Source organism: Chiloscyllium punctatum, unplaced genomic scaffold (assembly GCF_047496795.1).
Source record: "Chiloscyllium punctatum isolate Juve2018m unplaced genomic scaffold, sChiPun1.3 scaffold_355, whole genome shotgun sequence".
NCBI classification, from domain to species: Eukaryota; Metazoa; Chordata; class Chondrichthyes; order Orectolobiformes; family Hemiscylliidae; genus Chiloscyllium; species Chiloscyllium punctatum.
In genome coordinates this window covers 5,872-33,396 of record NW_027310089.1, presented here as the reverse complement: position 1 = coordinate 33,396, position 27,525 = coordinate 5,872, and the positions used below count along the sequence as shown (strand labels likewise).

At 42.8% G+C, this 27,525-nt stretch overlaps 1 protein-coding gene across 3 annotated transcripts in view; it reads right to left on the bottom strand.

The window, feature by feature from the left end:
* The window catches only part of LOC140472529 (rho GTPase-activating protein 1-like), a 44,521-nt gene extending 17,223 nt beyond the window's left edge, over positions 1–27,298 (bottom strand). For 2 of the 3 annotated variants that reach the window (XR_011957699.1, XM_072567496.1), the window contains exons 1-9: positions 27,280–27,298; positions 26,612–26,765; positions 15,752–15,808; positions 15,286–15,387; positions 13,198–13,285; positions 9,412–9,543; positions 6,815–6,901; positions 1,853–1,951; positions 446–538 (exon numbers count right to left, since the gene is read on the bottom strand). Coding sequence is in view for 2 of the 3 variants with exons in the window: in XM_072567496.1 (XP_072423597.1) it covers positions 446–538; positions 1,853–1,951; positions 6,815–6,901; positions 9,412–9,543; positions 13,198–13,285; positions 15,286–15,387; positions 15,752–15,808; positions 26,612–26,750 (797 nt within the window). In the remaining variant the exon portion in view is untranslated. The remainder of the gene's footprint in view (positions 1–445; positions 539–1,852; positions 1,952–6,814; positions 6,902–9,411; positions 9,544–13,197; positions 13,286–15,285; positions 15,388–15,751; positions 15,809–26,611; positions 26,766–27,279) is intronic. The other variant, XM_072567497.1, reaches the window with a different exon arrangement.
* Positions 27,299–27,525: the final 227 nt, after the last annotated feature.

Below are 27,525 nucleotides of genomic sequence, written 5' to 3'. Positions count from 1 at the left end.
GATAGCTGGGAAGGTGATAGGTAGATGTAGGTGGGGGTGATGGTGATAAGTGGGAAGGAGGATTGACAGGTAGGACAGGTCAAAAGGGCGGTGCCAAGTTGGAGAGTTGGATCTGGGATGAGGTGAGGAGAGGAGTCCCTTCAACTTGGCGCCACCCTCTTGAGCTGTCCCACTTGTCCATCCTCCTTCCCACCTACCCGCTCCACCTTCCCCACTAACCTATCATCACCCCCCATCTTCATCTACCTATCGCATTCCCCCAGTCCCCACTCCCCAAACATTCCTGATGAAGGGCCTATGCCCAAAACATCGATTCTCCTGCTCCTCAGATGCTGCCTGACCTGCTGTGCTTTTCCAGCACCACACTTTTCAACTCTGATCTGCAGTTCTTCACTTTCTCCTGTTTATTAACAAAGCCAACATCAAAACACATGAGAATACTTACTCTTGAAGAGGGATTCCAAACTGTTGATGAGGTAACTGCTTTTTAGGTTCTTGTGGCTTGAGTCTCTGTGTTGCCTGAATACGCTCATCAAATCTAAAGAAAACCAATAGATCAAGATAACGAGGACATTGAATCATCAGACACAATCTTGCCATCAAGCAACAAAAATCATGGCATCAATTCCAAGCTCTAAGAACTTTCAAAATGCTTCAGGGCTCGGTAAAACTCGAAGTACAGTCACTTATTATGCAAACAAGTTAACCAGCTGGTCAACAAAGAGCCACAAACAGCAAATAATGTTTCTGGTGGCATTGGCTGAAGGATAAGTCAGCAGGGACCCCAAAAGAACTCTGCAAGTGATTCCCCTGAATTTTTACAACTCTGCCTACACAGACCATCAAAGTCTGCATTTCATAACTTCTCTGAAGGTCAGCACTTTTTTACAGTCCTTTTATGATCGTCACTAATGGGATTGAATGATAGGGAGGACCTATTTAGAATGATTGTGGCACAGGAGGAGGAATTTTGGTTCGCTGAATCCAAAGAGTAAACAATTTTCAGGTTAAGAGGCAAGAGTTTGAACTGAGCCAAACCTCTGACGGGTTGAAAGATTTTAAACAAAGGAAATGGGCAGATGAATAGCTTCATCTTTCTAACGTTTAAGAAGATTAACAAGAGCCCTCCCACAATGAAGTGTCAGTTTTGCAATGTCAGTGAGAAGGTTGGTGTAGATAACAGGGCATTAAGAATGCTGCTATTTCTGTGCAAACCGCTGTAGTTGAAAAGACTGAAAGATGTAGTTACCAACTTACACACAAGGCTTTTGTATTTAGTCTCTCATTTGAGGCTGTCATCCTTATTTTCCAGTTTAAACCTGACTGAATATACAAATGTCTGTGTGTAAAACTCCATTCCTTGACCTTTTATTCTGGAAATTGGAAACCTCTTAATCCACTTTTGCCCCCCTCTCTCACATTTCTGAGCTCAGTCTCAATTGCTGATCTGAGCAATTGAGCAACGGTCTGTTTCCAGGCTGACATCATGGCTGTTTTGAATTATGACCGGGTCAGATGTTTGACCCTTCATATCCTCAGTGCCCTTTGCAACAGTTTGGACAGTAATAGTAACATGCACTTGTATACTCTTAGGATTCAGCCTCCTTCTGTGCAATTACTCTAAATAGGTCCTCCCTATCACTCATCACACATTATAATTGCACACAAAAATAGCCTGTGTACAACTGAAAATATCCGATACATTTTCCAAAATAACAAGTACGCAAAGATGAAAGTTTCCTCAAAAGAAACACTATGATTACACTCCCTCTGCCAAACTGGGTCCTGTACAAATCTTGGATATATTAAAAATGAACACCTCTCTCTCAGGGGTGTGGTTTAATGAACATACCTTTTCACACACTGTGGAATCACCATTCGCTCGCACTTTAGGTACTGTTCAAGTTCCCCCAAATGATTCACATACAAGATTTTCCGCCCAAACTTCATGCTGGAGCAAAGAAAAGTAGGAATAGAAAGAGAACATACATGGAGTATGCTGCGTTGTTTGCCAAACTTACTTATTCATTACTTGTTTCACTCAGCAAGTCCTAAGCGACTTAATCTGGGGAGAGGAATGAAAGTCTTAGAGGTTCATTGGACGAATGCCCCACAATATCTCCCAGTCACACTGGCCAAGAAATTCAATTACTTGCCCAATGGCCTCTCCTAATATAAAGACTGTGGTGAGTGTGTATGGGCCTGTGAGTATACGTGAGCCAGGAGTTGGTGTTTGTTCGTGAGAACAGGTGCAGTACAGCCCAAATGGACTGCACGTGAGAGACAGCCTGCCTAGAGTGAGCATTTTCATACAGCGATTGTGATAGGGGACACTCTAGGGAGAGGCACAGACAGACGTTTCTGTGGCCAGCAGCAAAAAAGCAGAATGGGTTGTTGTTTCCCTGGTGCCAGGATCAAGGATGTCTCAGTGAGGGTGCAGAATGTTCCCAAGGGGGGAGAGGGACCAGCAGGAGGTCATTGTCCACATTGGAACCAACAACATAGGAAGGGAAAAGGATGAGATTCTGAAGGGAAAACATAGAAAGTTAGGCAGGAATTTAAAAAAGGAGGCCCTTGAGGGTAGTAATATCTGGATTACTCCCAGTGCTACGAGCTAGTGAGGGAAGGTATAGGAGGATAGTGCAGATGAATGCATGGCTGAGGAACTGGTGCTGGATCATTGGAATCTTTTCTGGGGTAGAAGTGACCTGTACAAGAAGAATGAATTGCACCTAAATTGGAAAGGGACTATAAACTGGCAGGGTGATTTGTTAGAGCTGCTTGGGAGGGTTTAAACTAGTAAGGTGGGGGGGTGGGACCCAGGGAGATAGTGAGGAAAGAGATCAATCTGAGACGGGTACAGCTGAGAACAGAAGTGAGTCAAACAGTCAGGACAGGCAGGGACAAGGTAGGACTAATAAATTAAACTGCATTTATTTCAATGCAAGGGGCCTAATAGGGAAGGCAGATGAACTCAGGGCATGGTTAGGGACATGGGACTGGGATATCATAACAATTACGGAAACATGGCTCAGGGATGGGCAGGACTGGAGGCTTAATGTTCCAGGATACAAATGCTACAGGAAGGACAGAAAGGGAGGCAAGAGAGGAGGGGGAGTGGGGTTTTTGATAAGGGATAGCGTTACAGTTGTACTGAAGGAGGATATTCCCGGAAATACATCCAGGGAAGTTATTTGGGTGGAACTGAGAAATAAAGAGATGATCATCTTATTGGAATTGTGTTATAGACCCCCCCAATAGTCAGAGGGAAATTGAGAAACAAACTTGTAAGGAGATCTCAGTTATCTGTAAGAATAGTAGGGTAGTTATGGTAGGGGATTTTAACTTTCCAAACATAGACTGGGACTGCCGTAGTGTTAAAGGTTTAGATGGAGAGGAATTCATTAAGTGGGTACAAGACAATTTTCTGATTCAGTATGTAGACCTACCTGCTAGAGAAGGTGCAAAACTCCTGGGAAATAAGGCAGGGCAGGTGATTGAGGTGTCAGTGGAAGAGCACTTTGGGGCCAGCGACTATAATTCCATTAGATTTAAAATAGTGATGGAAAAGGATAGACCAGATCTAAAAGTTGAAGTTCTAAATTGGAGGAAAGCCAATTTTGATGGTATTCGGCAAGAACTTTTGAAAGCTGTTTGGAGGCAGATGTTCGCAGGTAAAGGGACGGCTGGAAAATGGGAAGCCTTCAGAAATGAGCTAACAAGAATCCAGAGAAAGTATATTCCTGTCAGGGTGAAAGGGAAGGCTGGTAGGTATAGGGAATACTGGACGACTAAAGAAATTGAAGTTTTGGTTAAGAAAGAGAAGAAAGCATATATCAGATACAGACAGGATAGATCGAGTGAATCCTTGGAAGGCAGTAGGAGTATACTTAATAAGAAAATCAGGAGGGCAAAAAAGGGGCATGAGATAGCGCTCGCAAATAGGGTTAATGAGAATCCAAAGGGTTTCTACAAATACATTAGGGACTAAAGGGTAATTAGGGAGAGAAAATAGGGCCCCTCAAAGATCAGCAAGGCAGCCTTTGTGTGGAGCCACAGGAGATGGGGAAGATACTAAAGGAGTACTTTGCATCAGTATTTACTGTGGAAAAGGATATGGAAGATATAGACTGTAGGGAAATAGATGGCGACATCTTGAAAAATGTCCATATTACAGAGGAGGAAGTGCTGGATGTCTTGAAACACAAAAGTCAATAAATCCCCAGGACCTGATCAGGTATACCCTAGAACATTGCAGGAAGCTAGAGAAGAGATTGTTGGGCCTCTTGCTGAGATATTTGTATCATCGATAGTCACAGGTGAGGTGCTGGAAGACTGGAGGTTGGCTAACGTGGTGCCACTATTTAAAAGGTGGTAAGGAAAAGCTGGGGAACTATTGACTGATGAGCCTGACATCAATGGTGGGTATGTTGTTAAAGGGAATCCTGACGGACAAGATTTGCACATATTTGGAAAGGAAAGACTGATTCAGGATAGTCAACATGGCTTTGTGTGTGGGAAATCATGTCTCACAAACTGGATTGAGTTTTTTGAAGAAGTAACAAAGAGGATTGATAAGGGCAGAGAAGTAGATGTGATCTATATGGACTTCAGTAAGGCGTTCGACAAGGTTCCCTATGGGAGATTGGTTAGCAAGGTTAGATCTCATGGAATACAGGGAGAACTAGCCATTTGGATACAGAACTGGCTCAAAGGTAGAAGACAGAGGGTGGTGGTGGAGGGTTGTTTTTCAGACTGGAGGCCTGTGACCAGTGGAGTGTCACAAGGATCAGTGCTGGGTCCACTACTTTTCATCATTTATATAAATGATTTGGATGTGAGGATAGGAGGTATAGTTAGTAAGTTTGGTGATGACACCAAAATTGGAGGTGTAGTGGACAGTGAAGAAGGTTGGTTAGATGGGCCATTGGGCTGACGTGTGGCATTTGGATTTTAATTTTGATAAAATTCGAGGTGCTGCATTTTGGAAAGACAAATCTTAACAGGACTTATACACTTAATGGTAAGGTCCTAGGGAGTGTTGCTGAACAAAGAGACCTTGGAGTGCAGGTTCATAGCTCCTTGAAAGTGTAGTCACAGGTAGATAGGATAGTGAAGGCGGCATTTGGTATGCTTTCCTTTATTGGTCAGAGTATTTAGTATAGACGTTGCGAGGCCATATTCCAACTGTAGATGACACTGATTAGGCCACTTTTGGAATATTGTGTGCAGTTCTGATGACCTCCCTATCAGAAAGATGTTGTGAAACCTGAAAGGGTTCAGAAAAGATTTACAAGGATGTTGCCAGGGTTGGAGGATTTGAGCTACAGGGAGAGGCTAAATAGGCTGGGGCTGTTTTTCCCTGGAGCGTCGGAGGCTGAGGGGTGACCTTATAGAGGTTTATAAAATCATGAGGACCATGGATAGGACAAATAGACAAGGTCTTTGCCCTGGGCTGGGTCCAGAACTAGAGGGCATGGTTTAGAGTGAGAGGGGAAAGATATAATAGGGACCTAAGGAGCAACCTTTTCACCCAGAGGGTGGTACATGTATGGAACGAGCTGCCAGAGGATGTGATGGAGGCTGGTACAATTGCAACATTTAAAAGGCACCTGGATGGGTATATGAATAGGAAGGATTTAGAGGGCTATGGGCCTAGTGGTGGCAAATGGGACTGGATTAGGTTAGGATATCTGGTCAGCATTGATGAGTTGGACCGAAGGGTCTGTTTCCGTGCTGTATGTCTGAATGACTATGTGATTGAGCAAGCAAATGAGCAATTGTGTGTGCATTAGAGGGAACCTAGAGAGACTGCACGTGCAATTTTGCAAGCTGCAATGAAGTGTGGGCATTCCTGACTGACCTCTCCCCTTCTTCAGAGGAACCTCAATTATCCAGAATTCGATTGTCCGAACATAGAATATCCGGCAAGATCGCAAGTTCCCCATGCCTTGCATTCGAATATCCGGAATTCGATTAACCGAACAAAATACTCCCCCCACCTGTGTCCTTCGGATAATCAAGGTTCCTCTGTACATAAACATAAGCTCAGCCAAAACGTTCCCTGGAATCTCCTCCCTCCCTGCAATTTTCCAAAATATTTGGACTCCAGCAATTCTTGCCTCTTGTACATCCCATTGGTGGATGTTTCTTCAGCTTTGGAAGTCCTAACCTTTTCCCTGTCTTCATCAAATGGCCTGAACAGGACTCCTCTGACACACCTTGGAACGTTTTGCTAGCCTAAAGGACTACGGAATTTAACAAGTTATTGTGAGTGAGGATTAACAGCACGTAAGCTCCATGTCTATGTGCATGTTGTCATGGAGATGGGCTATACATCATGAAATCATTACAGGGAGAAAGTGAGGACTGCAGATGCTGGAGATCAGAGTCAAGAGTGTGGTGCTGGAAAAGCACAGCTGGTCAAGCAGCATCCGAGGAGCAGGACAGTCGATGTTTCGGGCATAAGCCCTTTCCAATGAAGGGTTTATGCCTGAAACATTGATTCTCCTGCTCCTCAGATACTGCCTGACCAGCTGTGCTTTTCCAGCACCAAACACTCAACTACGAAATTGTTACAGTCAACTTCAACCCTAATATTATGTCTCGGCAGTCATCAGTGGGTAACAATCAGCATTAGAAACATGCCAACCACAGAGTATTCCACTGCTGGCCTGACTGAGATTAGCGAGGACGATGCTGACCTGTCTAAGAGAAAACTGTGGCAGAAAAGTAAATTATTAACAGCAATTTTTAAGAAGTAATGAATTTGTAACTTTTTTTTAAAATTCAGAATGAATTAGCATGGACCAACCTGATTATTGGTTTAAAGACAACCAAGAGTGCTTTGATGAACCTGGTAGGGTGGACGATGTACAGAGCCTTGATGTTCTTCTTGTATCTGAGTGGATGGAAATAAGCCAGGTTTCCGAATACAATTCACTCTTTTCACAGGATTAATTTTACAGGGAAAATTCATAGCTTTGACAGTTCAATCATGCTGGGTTCCTTCATCGCTGGGGACCGACGGTTAAAAATTGTTATGGTATTGACGGAGTTTTGTTTCCTCGATTGCTGATGAAGAGGAGACACGGCCCACCCAGAGTGAAGCTGTTAAATATGGCTCACTCGATGAACCACTGCCTGCAACTCTTTTGGGACAAGCTTCACACACTTGGCTACCCTTAATTAAAATCCATCACATGCAAAAGCACATAGGAACGTGCGGATTAGGAGCAGGTCGGCCATTCAGCTGTTCGAATCCGCTCTGTCTTTTAATAATATCATGGCCGATCTGTTTGCAACCTCAAATCCACATTCCTGCCTCCCCCTGATAACCTTTTGGTTCTTCCTCAGCAAGAAGCGCCTTACCTTTGCCTTGAAGATATTCAAGGACTCAGCTTCAATCACCTTTTCAGGAAGAATTCTTAAGACTCTCAACCCTCATAAAAAATAATTCACTTCATTGTTGTTTTAAATGGGCATCCACAGACTTTTAAACAGTGACCCTCTGGTTCCAGATTCTCCTCTAAGAGGGAACATTCTCTCCACATCTACTCAATCAAAATTGTTCAGCATTTCATATGCTTCAATCAACTCACCCTTACTCTCTTAAACTCCAGTGGATTCAAGACTAACCTGTCCAATCGTTCCTCATAAAACAACCCTCTCACTCAAGGTAACAGTCTGGCAAATCTTATCTGAACCACCTCCAAAACAACAGTCTGTGTAGATAATAAATATACCTAAAAGTATAAAGGTTTAATTAGTCACCAGGTTTTGCAGAAGTGGTTACACTATAAGGTTTAGGAGCAGGAGTAGGCCATTCAGCCCATCCAGTTTGCTTCATCATTCAATGAGATCACGGCTGATCTCATAATTCTTAACCCTAGCTTCCTGCCTTTTCCCCATAATCCTTAGTTCTCTTATTGAATAATCATCTGTCTATCTCAGCCTTGAATATGCTTAATGACCCTGCCTTCTGTGATAAAGAATCCCAGACCTCAAGAGTAGAAACCCCTCCTTTTCTGTTTTAAATGGGTGGTCCCATACTCTGATATTCTGCCCTCTGGTCCCAGACTCTCTCACAAGGGCAAACATCTGGTCCGCATCTATCCTGCTGAGCCCCCTCAGAATCTCATAAGTTTCAATAAGGTCACCTCTCATTCTTCCAAACTCTAAACAAGTACAGACCCGACCTAATGAGAACCCTGAATGAAACAGTTCCTCCATACCCAGCATCAACCGAGTGCTATCACATCTCAACTCAGCTTAATCCACTCATAAATAGTTGCTCAACAGCTGGGAGCAGGAATCCTTACATGTTTTCTTCCTTCCTAACCCAAAGAACAAGATCAACTACAGCATTCTACACAGAATAGCTGAACAACCAAGGAACTGAGTCTAAAGTAGCCTCCAATACAGTCAATCTGACACACAGCAAAGGCAGAATTACTAAAAGCTTTAACCTGGCATAGTGGCATCATTGGGTGGCATGGTGGCTCAGTGGTTAGCACTGCTGCCTCACAGCGCCAGGGACCCAAGATCGATTCCAGCATCGGGTGTCTGTCTGTCTGGAGTTTGCACACCCTCCCTGTGTCTGCGTGGGTTTCCTCCGGGTGCTCCGGTTTCCTCCCACAGTCCAAAGATGTGCAGGTTAGGTGAATTGGCCATGCTAAATTGCCTGTAGTGTTAGGTGCATCCATCAGAGGGAAATGGGTCTGGGTGGGTTACTCTTCGGAGGGTCGGTGTGGACTGGTTGGGCTGAAGGGTCTGTTTCCACACTGTAGGGAATCTAATCTTAATTGTGTCAAAAAGGTGTGAATTCAAGTACCACCTCAGGGTTTGAGCACATACCCTAAGTGTTTAAATACAACAGTGATGGACAGCTGCATGTCAGTGTTGTTGCCTGCAGCTTGAAATACTAAACTCAGGCCTGCTCTGAAGAACAGAGAAGGCCTCAGCATCATTCATTAAAAGGGACCTTTTTCCCCCAACACAATTGGCTGCCTTGGTTATCTGGATTAATTGAATCTGCTTTGATATGAAGGACAATAATGCAGAGGTCACTGAACTGCTTCAGCTTTCACACCATATTGTATCAAGTAACAGGAGCTGGCACAGAATATCAGGTGCTTTGATCATGTTTGTTGCACAATTTTCTCCAATCTGACTTACATTCTCGGGTTTGGCTTGTATCATTTCCCCCAACCCCACCCCGAACCCCCGAGAAACACATTCATTTTATCAAATCAACAGACGACCTGGAAGAATCTACTTATCAGATCTAAGCACTCTCCAGAATGGACACATGCATTCTCTCTTGTATGAGTACAATGCAGCAAAAAACACAGAACAGAATGGGAGATCCAAGCTGAAATGTTGAAAAGCCTAAGGTACAAATATACTTACTTTCTGTCAAATTCCTTGTAGGCTTCCAGTAACCAAGCAAATGAAGGTTTATTCTGACTGTTGAGTCCGTAATGGAAGTACACAACTGAGTAGTCACTCTCGACATACTTGTCCAGTGTGTGCTTCAGGTATCTAATGTTGAGGAGATAGAAACAGATTCAATACCGCAAGCCCCAAACTCATTACAAAATATGATCAAAGATTCAAACAAAACTAAATCCAACACCTTAAGACAAGACTATAAAGAAAGGAGCAGGAATAGACAACGTGGCTATCCATCATTTGATACAAATATTTTCTGCCATTTCCACTTTCCCTTCACTCCACATCCCCATCAGTGTATCGCAGCCTTGAAAATACTCAATGATGGTGCGTTCACAACCCTGAGGGATAGAGAATTCCAATGATTGGCACTCTTTGGAGTGATGAAAATTCTCCTCATACCGGTGCCAAATGATAGTCTCCTTATTCTGAGACTGTGCCCCTCTGCTGGAAATCTCCCAGCTACAGAAAACAATATCAAATACTTTCAGGATCACGCATGTGCCAACCTCTCATTCTTCTAAACACTACAGTGCAGGCCCAATTTATTCAGTCTCTTATCATAGAACAACCCTTCATACCAGGCATAATCTAGTAAACCATCACTGCACTTTGTCCATTACAAATATATCCTTCCTTCGACACAGAAATCAAACCTCAGACAGTACTCTAGGTGTAGTCTCTGCAGGTCTCTCATTATTGCACTGACTGTAAACACGCCACTTGCTTTCCTATTACTTAGTGTACCTACATGTTACCATTGTATAAGTACACCAAACTCTGTCTGAACACCAACATTTGCACATTTCATGCCTTATCCAGGACATCCTGCTTTTCTATTCTTACTACCAAAGTGAATAATTTCACAGTCCTCATGTTATACTCCCCCTGGAACCTTGCTGCCCACTAACTTAACCTGTTTATATCTCTCCAGCCTCTGTGTGTCCTCCTCACAGCTAAGGTTCTCATCTTGCTTTGCATCATAATCAAACTTAGATATATTACTCTCGGCCTCCTTGTCCAAGTCAGATTGAAAATAGCTGAGGTCTCACCATTGATACCTGCACCACTGAAGTCATTGTCTGCCAACTTGATAATAACCTGTTTATACAAGCCCTTTGCTCCCTGTCCATTATCCCGAATATAATCCTGTATTCACGTATATTACCCTCAACTCCATGAGCCCTTATCTTCCATATTAAGGGTCTGTTTCCATGCTGTACATCTCTATGACTCTATTATTCTTTTGTGAGGCACCTTATCTAATGGACTTTGTTAATCCAAGTGAACTACAACTATTCGTTCCCCTTTATCTACCCTACTAATTCCACCAAAGAAATTCCGATATACTTTTCAAAAATGCTGCCTTTTCTGATTATACTATTCTTCTCTAAGTGCTCTGTTCAGACTTTTTTTACCAAACCAGCTGCATTTAGAATACTGTGCACAGTTCTGGTCGCCACATTACCAAAAGGATGTGGACGCTTTGGAGAGGGTGCAGAGAAGGTTTACGAGGATGTTGCCTGATATGGAAGGTGCTAGCTATGAAGAGAGGTTGAGTAGGTTAGCTTTGTTTTCGTTAGAGAAAAGGAGATTGAGGGGGGAACCTGATTGAGGTCTACAAACCATGAAGGGTATAGACAGGGCAGATAGAGATAAGTTTTTTCCCAGGGTGAAGGATTCAATAACAAGAGGTCACGCTTTCAAGGGGAGAGGTGAAAAGTTTAAGGGGGACACATGTGGAAGGTACTTTACACACAGGGTGGTAGGTGCCTGGAACACGTTGTCAGCAGAGGTGGTAGAGGCAGGCACGGTAGATTCATTTAAGGTGCATCTGGACAAATGCATGAGTGGGTGGGGAGCAGAGGGATACAGATGGTTAGGAATTGGGCAACAGGTTTAGACAGTGGATTTGGATCAGCTTAGGCTTGGAGGGCCGAACGGCCTGACCCTGGGCTGTAAATTTTCTTTGTTCTTCTTTGTTCTTTAAAATATTTCAGCACTTAACAGATGATTGATCTCAGGCTAACTGTGGTGGCCGATTTCCACTCTCTTTCCTTTCTCGGGTACCAGGGTTACATTTTGTCATTTTCAGTCTTTTGGGACAGTTCAGGAAAATAGGGAATTACGGACAATCATAATCACTATCTCAGCAGTTCTTTTTTTTAAAACCATAGAGTGTAGACTATGGTCCTGGGGATTTGTCAGACCTTAGCTTCTTTCATTTCCCAATACATTTTCTCTGCTGTTATTATTGACTTAAGTTTTTTTTTACTTTTTATCTCCATGGTTACCCTCTATTTCCAACATGTAATTTGCATCTACTATGAAGAGAGATACAAAGTGTTCATTCAATATCTGTCTTTAAAGACAGGTTGGTCACAGTCACGATTGAAATACAACCCAGACCGAGAAACAGAGTGCTCATTTCCTGACAAGATGCAAGGCCCTAAGTGGGTTTGGGTTGGTTAGCTCCAAGTGGTATGAGGACCACCATAATAAGGAGGACTCCTGAATGGCTGGTGTGGAGAGTGGCAGGCTGGGGCCTTCTACACTCTTGAAGATCGTTGAGACACACTGTTAGGGTTCTAATAGAGAACATTTAGGTGCTTTATCTGTATTGGGAGTACTTAGTGCGCACTGTGCACCCAAAATGAACAGTCTGCCACAACCTTCTAGACCCACAGTATTATCAACACTTCAACAAAAACAGAACTCAGTTCTAAGAGAAACTTGTCCCACTCTACTTCCTAAATAATGAAGACTGAAAATGATTGTGGTTACGATGAGGCAATGTCGAGGATCAAGAAGCTCATCAGCATAACTGAGTTAATCTTTAGAGCGAGTCAATTAACTGCAAAAAAATGCTGGCAGAAGCTAAGCTTTGAGAATGGAGAATGTTGATCCAACCTGGACAGTAGTATTTTGGGGCTTTTGACTCCTTTCCCATCAGCCACCTCCTGATAGCAAAGCTTATCACTCCAGAAGGAATTCCAACTGTGTGCCACAAAACAGTTCAGCAATGAGAAAGGAGTCAGGAGGTTGGGCTCTGTGGGAAACCAGCTGCTGACTAAGATCCAGCTCAATATCGCAAAGTCGCTGATTACCCAAAGCAGTAAATTGCTATGAAGCTCCACAATGTCATATCTACTCCAACTGGTAGCCACAAGTTCCAGATTAAAATTCATCAATTTCATAGCCCTGCTGACTTTCTTGCCCCATTAAACTGGCTACTCTGTTGACCTCCGGGTGGGGATTAAGAATCATGGGCTGTTAAGCAGCAACATTCCCCAAGGGGACCCAAGAAGGGTGTGGTGTTTGGCCAAGAGACAGTCCTCTAACTCCACTTGCTGATTGATCTTGGCCAGTTCGGGAATGGGGTGGGAATGATAGAAAGCACTCTGTTTTGAAGATTTTCCAGCAAAGAGTCTCATTATTCGTTGATTATAGCCTCCTGAAAATTCTATTTGCTATTCCATTAATTCCCTTAATCCCCTCTCAAAATAACTCGTTGGTGTACAAATTCAACATTATATCCAGGCTCAAGAGGATATGGTGTTAATACGAGACAAAACAAAAATTCTACCTCTGTTGGATTTTCCATGATGACTTAAGATCCCCAGTTATCAAACTGTCCCATGTCCTCCAAGTCAAGTTGCATTCAAAGATTCATTTATTCTGGGTGTTTAGGATATGGCACTTTACAAGACAAAAAAAAAAACACGTTTCTTGTGGCAAACTCACTTAAGCAGTTGGGTATGGTCCAACTGGTGACTGGGAGGCATCCGACAGGCACTGACCACTATTACCTTCCTGCCAAAGTTATCATCCCCTGTAGGAATAGACAGGCTGGGTCAGTTCATTTCACACAAACCAGCGTTCTCTCCAGTGAGCCAGTCAGAGCCTTTCACTGAAAAATAAACCTTTAACCAATCACATTTGCAAACCAAACATTGTGGACACCAATCAATAATTTTTCTTTTTAAATCTGGTTTGAGTATTGTCATGAGGGTTTCCTGTAGCCTTGGTTAGTCTACAAAGGTCTCAAAATCACAAACAGTATTTGGACACAACCAAATGTGTGATCCCTCTTCACCATCTCCTAACAGTGCTCTTCTAACCCCACACTATTACAGAGTTCATCACATCCAAAATCCAAGGCTTGTTTGTGGGAAACAGTGCTCAGGAACCAAGTAAAATTGTCTCACTATGAAGGAAGGGACAAAAAAAAAACAACCTCAAAGCATCAGCAAATATGTGAATGGCTATATCATATGTAGTAGCTGCAGCATCATTTACAGGGAAAGCAAGCGAAGCATGAGAAAGAAAGCAACACAGATGGATGGTTAAATCAAGTTAGGTGGGAGGAGGGTCCTGTACGACATCAACAATGGTACAGACCAAATGGGCCAAATGGCCTGCTTGTGACCTGTACTTTCTATGCAATCCTTTCTAAATATTTGAAAATAGTTTCTTCCCCTTCACACACATCAAACTGAAGAGGAAATTGCAATCCAAATCGAACGTGGGGTACCAACTAGAAACACACAATTAAACAGCTTACTGATCAATTCCACAACACTTATGATGCAAGGAACAATGCTTCCAGAACTTTGAGAAATACAAAGCATATTGTACCTAGTGGCTCTGGTGCTGCTACGTCAGGTAGAACAGTCATTTGTGCAACATACAAAACCACATCAAACTGGACCTTATTACATGGTGAAAAGTACGTGTGTCGCTATGGAAGACAGTGTGCACAAGACACCAGGCAAACAGAAACTCTAGCAGCATGGATTTCAACGATGTAGAGATAGCCTTTCACTTAGTGGTAACATTCCAATTAAATCCAGAAAGTTTTTACTGCATTCCAAATAGGGCTGGCAATGGCATGGCAGCTGTAACATGGTGTATATTCAGCAAGATACCCACATCTCGTGGGTGTAGTTGGGATTCTCTACTTATACTGTGAATGATATTATATCCACCCATCACAGAGGTCAGGTCACTAAATGAAAGTAACACATCACAGCCTAACAAACTTAGTCTGTTCCAAATCTGTTCAAGATTCACATTATTCTAGGAGGGAAGAACACATGGAAACAACCACAGTTTAGTTAAGGGACCCAAACATGACAATGGTTTCTATTAGCATCCAACACCTCACAAGGTAAAGAAGCACAATTTCTGCATCCCCAGCCCTGGGCGAACCGAGGGACAAATTGGAACACCAGAATAGAGAGAGATTTGTCTAAACTCTGACAAAGATATGAAATAAAAGACAGCAGATACAGAGATAACACATGGGGGAATTTGTGTGTGGGGGACATGGGGAGGTGGGCATAACTAAAGACCATAAGATAATCAGGATGAAATCAAATAGGGAATTTATCTTTACTCACGAGTGTTGAGAATATGGACACTGCTACCACGAGGAGTAGTTGAAGAAATTAGGACAGAAACACATATGGGGAAGACAGAGAGCATTTGAGGGAGAAGGGTTATGATGGCAGGTTTAGACGAGGAAAATTGGGAGGAGACTCGGGCAGAATCCAAACAATTGCACACCTGGTTTGCCTGAATGACCTGTTTCTCGGGTCGATGTAATCTTAATTTTAAAAAAGTTGAGGTAATTTTAAGAATCCCTTTCGCATGGCAGAAAGGGAAGGGGAAGCTGCTCACAGGAAAGAACATTCCTTCATTTAAATACTACAAAACCTGGCAAGCACAAGGAGTTGCATCAGTAGGGTTTCAGTTGGATTTTCCCTCCTCATCCAACTCCATAATTGTATTCTGAACAATAGTAATTCCAGACTATTTTATGCCACTTACCTGCTACTTCCACAATTTGGCGTCTTGCAATATCATAGTATGGATCGTCCCACTTCAGATCAGGGGGAGTTTCAACAACTTCAGGCAAGGTGTCATTGTCTGCTGGAAATCAAGAGAATATTTAGCCTCCAAACTCACATCATATACATATATATAAGTATTAGAGGGCGTGCTCTACACCCAGTAAAACATAGGTAGGTATCAGTCAGCAAACACAGGCAGTAAACTGGTCAGAGATTTGATCTAGATAGGTATTACACATCCAAATACCGATCTAAAATCATTACACTCTTTAGTGTAACTTCGGGATTCCACTAAGCTCCACCCCCCCCCCCCCCCCCCCCCCACCCCCACCCCACACACACACAATCATACTCCCAATCCTCAATGAGCCACCTACCACCTCAGCTCAATCTCCCATTCACTCACTCTCATGTCCTCTCAATTGACAGCTTTAAATACTTACCTGAATATGGCAGCTCTCCCTCTTTGCCACCTTTCCTTGCAGAAGACTGCTCTGAAACTAAAAATCAACCATGGTGTTAGGATAACATCAGTTCAAGAAATCAGGATGTATAGGCAGCTTCTTAAAGATAAAAATGCCAAAGGCAATCAGGGACTTCTTGAGAAGTGGTTTACAGACTTCCTTAAGGATGGGAGGTTGAAGTGTAAAGGAAGAGGCAATCGGAGTTTATCAGAGAGGCACAGAGATAATCATAGGGGATTTTAATCTACTTGAAGACTGGAAAAGTTAGATGGGAATAAGTAACCCAGACAAGGAGTTCATAGGATGTTTTTGGGACAGTTTCTTAGAACAGCACTTTCTGGAACGATTCAAGACAGCAGTCTATACTAGACCTGGCATTGTGCAAAGAGTTTTGATGACTTTGCAGTGAAGATGCCTCTTGTTGTCAGCAAACGTAAAACCATTAAATTTTATGCTCAGTTTGTGGGAGAGAAGATGGATCCCAAGCCTGGCATTTTAAACTTAAACAAAGGCAATTGTGAGGTCATGAAAGCACAGCCAGCTAAAGTGAAGTGGCAAATTTAGTTAGGAATAGGTTAATAGGTGGATATTTAAGGGGGTATTTCAGAATGTACAGAGTAGGTACACTGCAACAAGAAAGAAAAGTTCCAAGGAGAGGATCCACCATAAAAAGTTGGCTTCAAACTTAAAGAAAACGCACATAATTGTGCAAAGAAGGATGGCAGGAGAGCAGATTGGACAGAATTTTTTTTTAAAAACCGGAATGACTAAATGATTAATAAGAAGAGAAACATTACAGTACTGTACAAGAGAAAATCAAATACAAATGTGAAAAAGTTAAGCGTTTCTACAGATATTTAAAAATGAAAGTTAACTAAGTGAGCTTTAATTCAATAGAAAGTGGGTGGGGAAAATTACTAATGGAAAATAAGGATGAATTGAATAGGTATTTTATACTAGTCGTTATTACAGAAAATACAAGAAATCCCAGAAATAGGTGTTAATCAGGAAATAGAAAGCTGGGAGGAACTCAAGAAAACCACCAGGGAAGTGCTGCTGAGCAAACTGTTTGAGCTGAGCTGACAAGTCCCCAGGTTCTGATGGACTTCTCTTAGGATGTCAAAAAAACTGGCTCATGAAAAAAAACTTGATGCATTGGTTTTAATTCTTCAAACTTTCCTGCATTCGGTGAAGATTCTATCAGACTGTAAAACAGCATCTTTCCCCAAAGGTGGAGGGAAACAGGAAGCAGGAATGTACAGGCCAGTTAATTTAACATCTGTCACAGGGCAGATATTAGGAGCTAGAATTAAAGACATTACAGCAGGACACGGGTTACTTCATGGTTTTGTGAATGAAAAATTACATTTAACCAACATATTGGAGATTTTTGAGCTATGAATAAAGAGGAACCAGTGGATACACACTTAAGCTTTCCAGAAGCCAGTTGATAAAAGGGCTATGTTAAAGGTTTTTGTGGAAAATAACAGCTGAAGATTTAGGGGATAACATATTAGCATGGAGAAAAGATTATTTTTTGTTAGCTAGGCTTAAATGGGTCATTTTCCAGTTGGGTAGATATAACAAATGGTGTGCAACAGGGATCAGTGCAAAATCATCAACCTCTTACAATTTATATATGGAATTGGATAGGCCATTGTAACCCATGTGCATGTTACACCCTCAGAAATCGTGCACACTTGGATAAAGGGAATTTGAGAAACTATATCTGAGCTATTGTTTCACAGTATTGCTTACCTTATTTAAGAAAAGATGTACTTCTGTTAGAGGCAGTTCAGCAAAAGTTTACTAGACTAATATCTGGGCTGGGCAGGTTGTCTTACGAGGAAATATTGGGTAAGCTAATCTTGCTTCTGTTGGAGTGTACAGCAGAAAGAGGTGATTTGATTGAAATATATGGAGGGTGCATGTAAAGATACATTCTGTTGTGAGAAACTGTAGAATTAGGAACCAGTGTTTAAAAGTAAGGGCTTGCCCATTTATGTCAGAGATAAGGAGACATTTTTTCTCACAAAGGACCGTGAGTCTTTGAAATTCCCTTTCCCAAAAAGTGGTGGAAGCAGAGCCCTCGAATATTTTTAAGGCAGAGGTAGGTAGATTCGTGATTCCTAAGGGGATGAAAGGTTATCATAGGAGCATGTGCATGTGAGGTAATCAGACACACACCAACCACACAGAGAAAGAAGGGTATTTACAACACCTGCCTTTTCAATTGTGCAAATACTTTGGAAATTGTCATTGTTTAGAGATTTATACATCACAGATTAATAAACAAATCTGTGCAAATTTCTAAAGGAAAGCTCAGGGAAAAGAACAGTAGGGTAGAACTAATTAGTTAGCCAAGTCAATGTCGACATAACAGTCAATAACACAGAGCTCCATTAATATCTTAAAGAAACATCAGGCCTCATTAACACAAACCCATTCCTAGCAGATTTTTTTCCCTCCCTCAGACAACTGAAGAGGAGGTGGTGTGAAGGTTCTTCGAGATTAGTAACATAGATTTGTTATTAGCGGAGCCTGAGCTACATTTCACATTTGAGAAAGTTAATAGTAACTAGCTGTGATTAGTCATATCATTCAGTTCAGTCTCCTGGAGTTTACAATGTTGCATTCAAGTCTCAAGAATATCTAAGAAATATGCCAAATTAAAAGTTTCCCAGGAGCATGCACGATTTCTGAGGGTGTAACATGCACATGGGTTACAATGGCCTATCTAATGCCATTAACTACAAGCACTGAGTCGTTCACTGCTAATGAGGGCCACATTGGAAGCCCAACTTCAGTGTAGCTAACTTATACTCAAAGTTGGCCATTGCCAAGAATGGCTTCATAGGGGTCTATATTAATGGTCAATGGGATCACTTGGGCTCTTTTCCTAATACTTGGATTGGTTTTACATTGATTTATTTACAGCGGTTCACAACAGGCACAAGACTCGCTACCTGACCTGCATTCCCTGTCAGTGGTCGACGTGCTATCTTGCTGAGATACTTATATCATCGATACTCGCAGGTGAGGTGCTGGAAGACTGGAGGTTGGCAAACGTGGTGCCACTGTTTAAGAAGGGCGGTAAGGACAAGCCAGGGAACTACAGGCCGGTGAGCAAGTTGTTGGAGGGAATCCTGAGGGACAGGATGTAAATGTATTTGGAAAGGTAAGGACTGATTAGGGATAGTCAACATGGCTTTGCGTGTGGGAAATCATGTCTCACAAACTGGATTGTGGTTTTGAAGAAGTACCAAAGAGAATTGATGAGGGCAGAGCAGTAGATGTGATCTATATGGACTTCAGAAAGGGGTTAGACAAGGTTCCCCATGGGAGACTGAATAGCAAGGTTAGATCTCACGGAATACAGGGAGAACTAGCCATTTGGATACAGAACTGGCACAAAGGTAGAAGAGAGAGGGTAGTGATGGAGGGTTGTTTTTCAGACTGGAGGTCTGTGACCAGTGGAGTGCCACAAGGATCGGTGCTGGGTCCTCTACTTTTTGTCATTTACATAAATGACTTGGGTGTGAGCATAAGCGGTACAGTTAGTAAGTTTGCAGATGACACCAAAATTGGAGATGTAGTGAACAGCAAAGAGGGTTACCTCAGATTACAACAGGATCTGGACCAGATGGGCCAATGGGCTGAGAAGTGGCAGATGGAGTTTAATTCAGATAAATGCGAGGTGCTGCATTTTGGGACAGCAAATCTTAGCAGGACTTAGCAGGACCTAATTGTAAGGTCCTAGGGAGTGTTGCTGAACAAAGAGACCTTGGAGTGCAGGTTCATAGCTCCTTGAAAGTGGAGTTGCAGGTAGATAGGATAGTGAAGAAGGTGTTTGGTATGCTTTCCTTTATTGGTCAGAGTATTGAGTACAGGAGTTGGGAGGTCATGTTGCGGCTGTACAGGACATTGGTTAGGCCATTGTTGGAATATTGCATGCAATTCTGGTCTCCTTCCTATCGCAAAGATGTTGTGAAACTTGAAAGAGTTCAGAAAAGATTTACAAGGATGATGCCAGGGTTGGAGGATTTGAGCTATAGGGAGAGGCTGAACAGGCTGGGGCTGTTTTCCCTGGAGTGTTGGAGGCTGAGGGGTGACCTTATAGAAATTTACAAAATTATGAGGGGCATGGATAAGCAGACAAAGTCTTTTTCCTGGGGTCGGGGAGTCCAGATCTAGAGGGCATAGGTTTAGGGTGAGAGGCGAAAGATATAAAAGAGACCTAAGGGGCAACTTTTTCACGCAGAGGGTAGTGCGTGAATGGAATGAGCTGCCAGAGGAAGTGGTGGAGGCTGGTACAATTGCAATATTTAAAAGGCATTTGGATGGGTATATGAATAGGAAGGGTTTGGAGGGATATGGGCCGGATACTGGCAGCAGGGTCTAGGTTGGGTTGGGATATCTGGTCAGCATGGACAGGTTGGACCAAAGGGTCTGTTTCCGTGCTGTACATCTCTATGACTCTATGACTCTAATTGGCCCAAGACCAGCTCTGGTAGACACAGGATCATGGAGTAAGGTTGCAAGCAAGGGGTTTGAGCAATATTAGGTGGGGTGTTGTGAAGGATTCCAGAAGTGATAGTGGTGGAATTGGTGTTAGGCAAGTCATGGAATGGCAGGGGAGGTTAGTTTAGCCAAAGGGCTCTGGGGGCCATGGACCTGGAATTAAAATAGATGGCGGTGGAGAGAAAAACACTGAAACCAAGGAAACTAAATGGGGTGGTCTTCATGTGAGGAAAGGGATGGCATCTCTGAAACTAGGCCATTACCACTAGAGCTCCCTCACTGATTGTTCCAACAAATTCCTACTGGGGTCTACCTAGAGGCTGTCAATGGGGTAATCCACCATGTTGCTGGAGATTCAGATACAGGTATCAAGATGAGAAATAGTAGATGTTTCATTTGATCTTGTCCTGTTTCATTAACATTCTCACTGGCTGCAAGAGCCAGGACTGCAAGCTCTGAAGTATCTCTCAACACTTTTGCTCCACCAGCTGACAACTCTCATTGCCTTTGGGTGTTTACAGCTTTCAGTAACGTGCCGTAACAGTTACTTATGCCCCGAGTCTACACAGTAGAGGTTTCAGGCTAACTGGACATGAAAAGTACTGAATTCAAACCTCTTATCACATACACGTATGGCTGCTCTGCGGAAAACAAAGATAAAGACTCTTGGATATTCACCTCCCTTCCCTTGCTTTGTGATTCAGAGAGCAGTTGGTCTCATGAATAATACTACCTGACTGAGATCAGTTAACTTTCCAAACCACAAGAAGAAGAATGGGAATACAAAAATCTCTAAGTCCCCCTTCTCGCCGTACACATCTTGACTTGAAAATAACACACTGGCAGCTGACCACCATCACCTTGGGAACAATTAAGGATGGACAATAAATACCAGTCCACATCCCATTAATGAGTAAGTAATAAAAACTGGACGCTAGGACCTGGGATCTGCAGATGTATCAATACCAAACTGAAGGCTGCCCTTAGACCAGTAAGGAATTAAGAGGAGCCCAAGGTTTACTGTGATTTTAACTAAACCACAGTTGGAGTCCCATGCAATCATGTGACCTACCTTGCTCCCGAAGCTTGAACCCAACAGCTTCACATGCCTTCATGGCCACAGTCAGTTTCACTTCTGGTGTGGTGTCTCAAACAGCTGATCTTCAGAGGTCCTAGTATTGTTTATGAACTTAATTTTGGGCTTAACGTCTCTCAAGGGACCAGGTAAATCAGTTTAAATGACTTTTCTTACCTAGTTTCCTCTCAGCTGAAAAGACTTTGCGTATTAAGGAACAAAATCCACAGTCAATTAACATTCCACTGCTGGTGGGTGGCAGCCTTAGGTCTTTGTGCCACTATGGGATTGGTCACCAAGACTGACTGACATGCCAGACAGCCAATCAGGGATGGATATACCCTGCTGATGTCACAAAACACCAAATCTGCCTCAACTCTTCTGACCCAAGTCTCGAAAATGTCACTGGGGTGAGAAAGATTCAACACACCCAAATGGGAACAAGATACTGTCTCAGGTTTAGAAGCTCGAAGATACCTCAAAATTAAAGATTAAAATTTGACCCACTGAGTACAAATGCAGGAGTAATCAAAATTAATTTGCATTCAAATAACTACTGCAATATCTTAAATAAATCAACACGGCAGACTACCTAAGAACGGAGGTGAAATGCATGGACCTTGGAAGACCTCTATGAAATTGTAGGTATTCACTTTCATGTAGTTGGACAATCACTCTGTGTGACTGCTGAAAATGTTAATATTCTTTTGACTTCATTCTTCTGATCATCATGTGCCCACACTCTTTGGTTCACTCACTAGCAATTAGCATGCCAATACTCACTGACATTCACTAAAACATACCCAGCAAAGGCCGCTCCATCAGGACATTACTGGAAGGATTGGCTGACAGGGGAGGGCAAGGATATTTTGCAATGGGAATTTCTTCCTTTTCCCCTTCACAGTATCGCCTCTTTACTCAACAACGTACTTGTTGAAGTTGCCCAGAACCCCATCAGCTTTCTCAGATTATTTTGCTCCTCGATTTGGAAAGTGCTGTCTCATGTCTGGGTACTGTCCCATGATTCTTTTATTCATAGTGGTGAGGGGGTACTTACAGTGTCACATTGAGGCTATTGAAAAAGCTTCTATACATAGATCATTGAACAATACAGCACTGTACAGGTCCTTTGGCTCTTGAAGTTGTGCCGGCCTTCTATCCTACTCTAAGATCAGACTGACCTATATACCCTTCTTCACCTAAGTCTGCTCACTGAGCTGGAAAATCCGTTTTCAGACATGGTGTTACCTCGTATGGTGACAACAATAATGAGCTTCCAGTGATGCACTGGTGTTATGGCCTGCTTTCTGTGTTTATATTTCCTTGGGTTGGTGATGTCATTTCCTGTTCTTTTACTCAGAGGGTGATAGATGGGATCACCCTCTGAGAAAAAGAACAGGAAATGACACCACCAACACAGGAAATTTCATCACCACCGGAAATGACATCACCAACCCAAGGAAACCAAAACACAAACAGAAAGTGGGCCATAACACCGGAAGCTCACTGATGATGTTACCTTGTATGGTGACGAAACATCTGAAAACAAACATTCCAGCTCAGCAAGCAAACTTACATCCAGAACCTCAACCTGAGCTGCAAATCGTCTCCAAGCTCGCGACATACCCTACATTGCACTATCTTCCATGTGCTTATCCAAGAGTCGCTTAAATGTCCCTAATGTATCTGACTCCACTACCACCACTGGCAGTGAATCCCATGTACTCACCACTCTGATAAAGAACGCATCTCTGATATTTCCTCTAAACCTTCCTCCAATCACCTTAAAATTATTTCTGGCATTTCCGCCCATGAGAAAAATGTCTCTAGCTATTCACTCTATCTACGCTTCTCAACATCTTGTACACCTCTATCGAGTCACCTCTCATTCCTTCTCCGTTCCAATTAGAAAAGCCCTAGCTCCCTCAACCTTTCTTCATAGAATATGCCCTCCAGTCCAGGCAGCATCTTGGTAAATCTCCTCTACACCCTCTCTGAAGCTTCCCGAAAGAGGATCCATTACAGACAGAGAGAGGAGAATTTATAATTGATAATACAGAAGTAACAGAAAAGGTGCTGGGTCCACTTTTGTTTGTCATTTATATAAACGATTTGGATGAGAATTTAGGATACATGCTTAGCATGTTTGTGGATGACACCAAAATTGGTGGTATAGTTGAACGTGAAGAAGGTTATCTAAGATGACAAAGGGATCTTGATCAATTGGGCCAATGAGCTGAGGAGTGGCAGATGAGATTTAATTTGGATAAACAGGAGATATTGCATTTGGTAAAACAAACAATTCCACAATTAATGGTGTGGCCCTAGATAGTGCTGTCGAACAGGGAAGTTCAGTACATTGTTCTTTGAAATGTGCATCACAGGTCGACAGGGTGGTTAAGAAGTGTTCAGCACACTTGCCTCATTGCTCAGAGCTTTCACTATATGAGTTGGGACATCATATTACAGTTATACAGGACATTGGTGAGGCCACCTTTGGAGCACTGTGTTCAGTTCTAGTATCTTGCTATAGGAAGTATATTATTAAATTGGAGAGGGCTCAGGAAAGAGTTACCAGGATGTTGCTGGGACTGGAGGGTTTGAGTTATAAGGATAGGCTGGGACTTTTTTCACTGAAGCATAGGAGGTTAAGGGATGACCTTATAGAAGTTTATAAAATCATGAAGGGCATGGATAAGGTGAATAGCAAAAGTCTTTTCCTTAAGATAGGTCATACTTTTAAGTTGAGAGGGGAAATATTTTAAAGGGATCTCAGGGGCAACCTTTTCATACAGAGGGGGGTTTGCATGTGGAATTAACTGCCAGAGGAAGTGGTGGATGCAGATATACTTAGAACATTTAAAAGACATTTGGATCGGTATATGAATAGGGAAGGTTTAGAGGGGTTGTGGGCCAAGTGGAACTAGTTTAGTTTTGAGGTAAGATGTCTCCCTAACTGGGGAGAGGAAAACCAAAGAGGCACAACTTAAAATTAAGGGACATGCCACAAAGGATGAGATGAGAAAACTTCTTTTTTTAACTCAAAGGATTATGGATATCTAAAGTAGAGATTGATCACTTTGCATTATCAATGGTGTAAAAGGTTGTACAGATAGTGAGATGAAAAGGTATTGAAGTGTTTGATCAACCATAGTTGTATTAAAATGACAGAGTAGGCTGGTCAGGCTGAATGTCCTACTGTTGTTCCAATGAGTGCAACTGTTTGACAGGGAGATTTGAAACAGTCCCTTTTAAAACCCAGACCTTAACAAACGAGGCACCTGACAGTGGTTATTTACTTCAAAGATCACTGACCAGGAGCATTCAATTCCATTTGGATAGAGAACTCTTTCAACCCAGTTATCTCCATGTCAAAACTAAACTAAAGTGGTCAATTCTCCTGCGAATGCTTAAGGTATCCAAGCCAGCAGAGTCTGATGATATGTTAGGAAAATTACAAAAAAGGTGGAATGCCAACTATAGGGCCAAATCCTCCCGACAGTGAATGACATGGACAATTCAAGGAAGTTGGGACAACTGCGCAAGATTGGCAGCAAGGAGATCCCCAATTTTGTGAGCAAAAATCCCATTTTCCAACCAAGTGCCGAACAACGAGAGGAGGCTCTCACTGCTGAGCAGCGAGAGGCCTATTTGCCTGTAGTAATATCTTCACTATCGTGTCATCTCAGCTCAATGAAATATAGGTTTCCATTCTTCCACCTCAGGATAGAAACTAGACAGCAACAATTCCTAACATGACAATCAGAGCGGTTTCCTGGCAACTCCAGCTCTTCCTGCCTTCTGTCAGCCAACATCTGAAGGCACGTTCTGTGGACAGTCACCACAGGTAGATCCTTGTCCACCAAGGCCTTCAAGTCCTCATCAGCAAAGCAGGCTGCCAAATTCTCCCTCTCTGATATGTCTAGGCCAAGTGCACACTGCCAATACTTCACAGTGTCCATAGCTCAGCTTTAAAGATTGTTAGAATCCCAGGAATCGCAGCAGCAGTATTTCCACCTGTGGTAAGTGGGAAAATACAACAAGCAGGGTGCCATGGGGACATGGTGCACGAGGCTGGTTTGGGAAGAAAGGTTGAGAAAACTCGCTCGGCCTCGTGGAGAGAATCTCTCTGTGAAACTCCAAAATGGGTTCAGGCCTAGCGTCAGAATTGGGAGTCCAGCCTCTTGCAACATAAATCTTGCATCAATCATGCAGCAGAGCAAGGAACCTTTTCTATATTAGACAGAAGACCTAACCTTTTTAAACCAGAAAATACTAGATTCTTACATCTTGTTGCTAAAACCTCTGTATGTGGCAGGTTTAAACGTGAGAGGTGCAACTTCTGTGTGAGCTTTATAAGAAGGAACTGATGCTTATCCTGCATTGAGAGTGGTTGCTTGACTCGAAGTCTCGGTTTGGTCAAGTCAGGGGAGTGAACTTTAGCCTGTTATAGTGTTGAGTTCTAGTTGATGTCTATAACTCAGGACCTAGACTTCACACAACGCTAGATTGCAGTATAGAAGTCGGACATGTAGAAAACAAGATCCTAACCCATGCCGAGGTACTGCATGCTGGCAGAGATTGACATTGAGAGTCTAAGAAGACAGCAAATAGGGACGATGGCTTGTGCAACGTCAGCTGAGGGAAACCAGTCTGGAACTTTCCGCAGTGAACACAGGTGCAGAGAGAAATGGTCAGCTGGAGATTTCTTTTGTGTGTTTCAGTCAGTCATGAATGTCTTGTGTAGGATCTATATGAGCACAGCTTTGGCAATTAGGTAGAGTTCAGTTTCTGTTCAAAGATGAGAGAGGGACTCTGTATATTTTCTCAAGGAATCCTCTTTAGATTTTCTCAAGGGCTTTGAGAATTTGACTTGCAGCAACTCATTAATGGCTGTCATAGGGATCCTTTCCCAGTCTCATTAATTCCTTCATTAGGTGATGCACTCACAACAAAACCTCCTGCGTTTTGTGTCATCCCAGAGTCCCTGTCAGCAGCAAATGCCCAGAGAGAGGCACAGCCAGTGATTGAAGAAGCAATTCCTCACAGATTATGTTAACTCTGCTCAGGCAGGAGAGAGGAGAGCCTACTTGGGTGCCTCCGCGATTTCTTTTTCTCAGGATTTTTAGGGTGAAATTGCTTGCCACCCCCATATATTTGAAGCATCGATCACAGTTCAGTATTTAGAGGCTCTGCACTGAGCCCTGCCCCTTAACAGAACCACAATCACAGGTAAGACTAACCTGACTGTAACTCGCCATCACACTCTGTAGGCCAGGTCTTTTCATCCAGTGGTGAGAGTTTGAGCTGTCCAAGTGCCTTGGAAGTATCATCTGACACCAGGTCATCTTGTAAATCCACCAACAGGTCAGTTGTTGCCATGGCTGGTTATTCCACCTAAACAAATTGGAAACATCATTGCCAATAGACCAATTCTGGGAAAGCGGCTGAGGATTTGTTTTTTTTTAAACTTAACCTATTCATCAAATCAACCTGCTCAGAGATACTATTACATGCCTGTGGGGCAGGTGGGACTTGAATCCAGGCCTTCCCATCCAGGGATAGGGACACAAGCACTGTGCCACAAGCGGGCCCCTAATTTTTTAATATTTTTAGTGAACCTATTTTGCTTATCAAACTGTTCAGTGATGTTACTGCACAGCTCTGCAGCAGGTAGGGTTTCCCCAGTTAAAGTGTAGGGACACAACCACTGCACCACAGGAGGCTCCCAAGAGGGGACCCTATTCTCTGGCAAGTAATTTAGGTCAATCAGTTTCAAAATTAATTAGAGTTAAGGCAGAAAGTGACTTTCCTGTTTTGGAGGTTAAAGACCAAACAACAACAGACTAGAGATTCTCTATCTTGCTCACAAACAAGTGGCCCCAGTTGGATCCGACATCAGTGTACACACCCTCAGCTGTGACACGCCTCCCTCCATCCCGCTGTCTGTTCACATTTACTTCACAATCAATTGTACATAATGTGCATTTGGGTAAACTAACTGGAAAGTTAGCAGCATCTTCAGAGTGATGTCTCAGCAAGCAGTGTAAACTCCAAGAGCAGGTGAAGGGGGCCACATTGAGCCTTCGAAAAGCAAAACAGTAATGTTAAGTTCTGTGAATAATTAAAAGAATAAATTAGAAATGTGAATGGTATT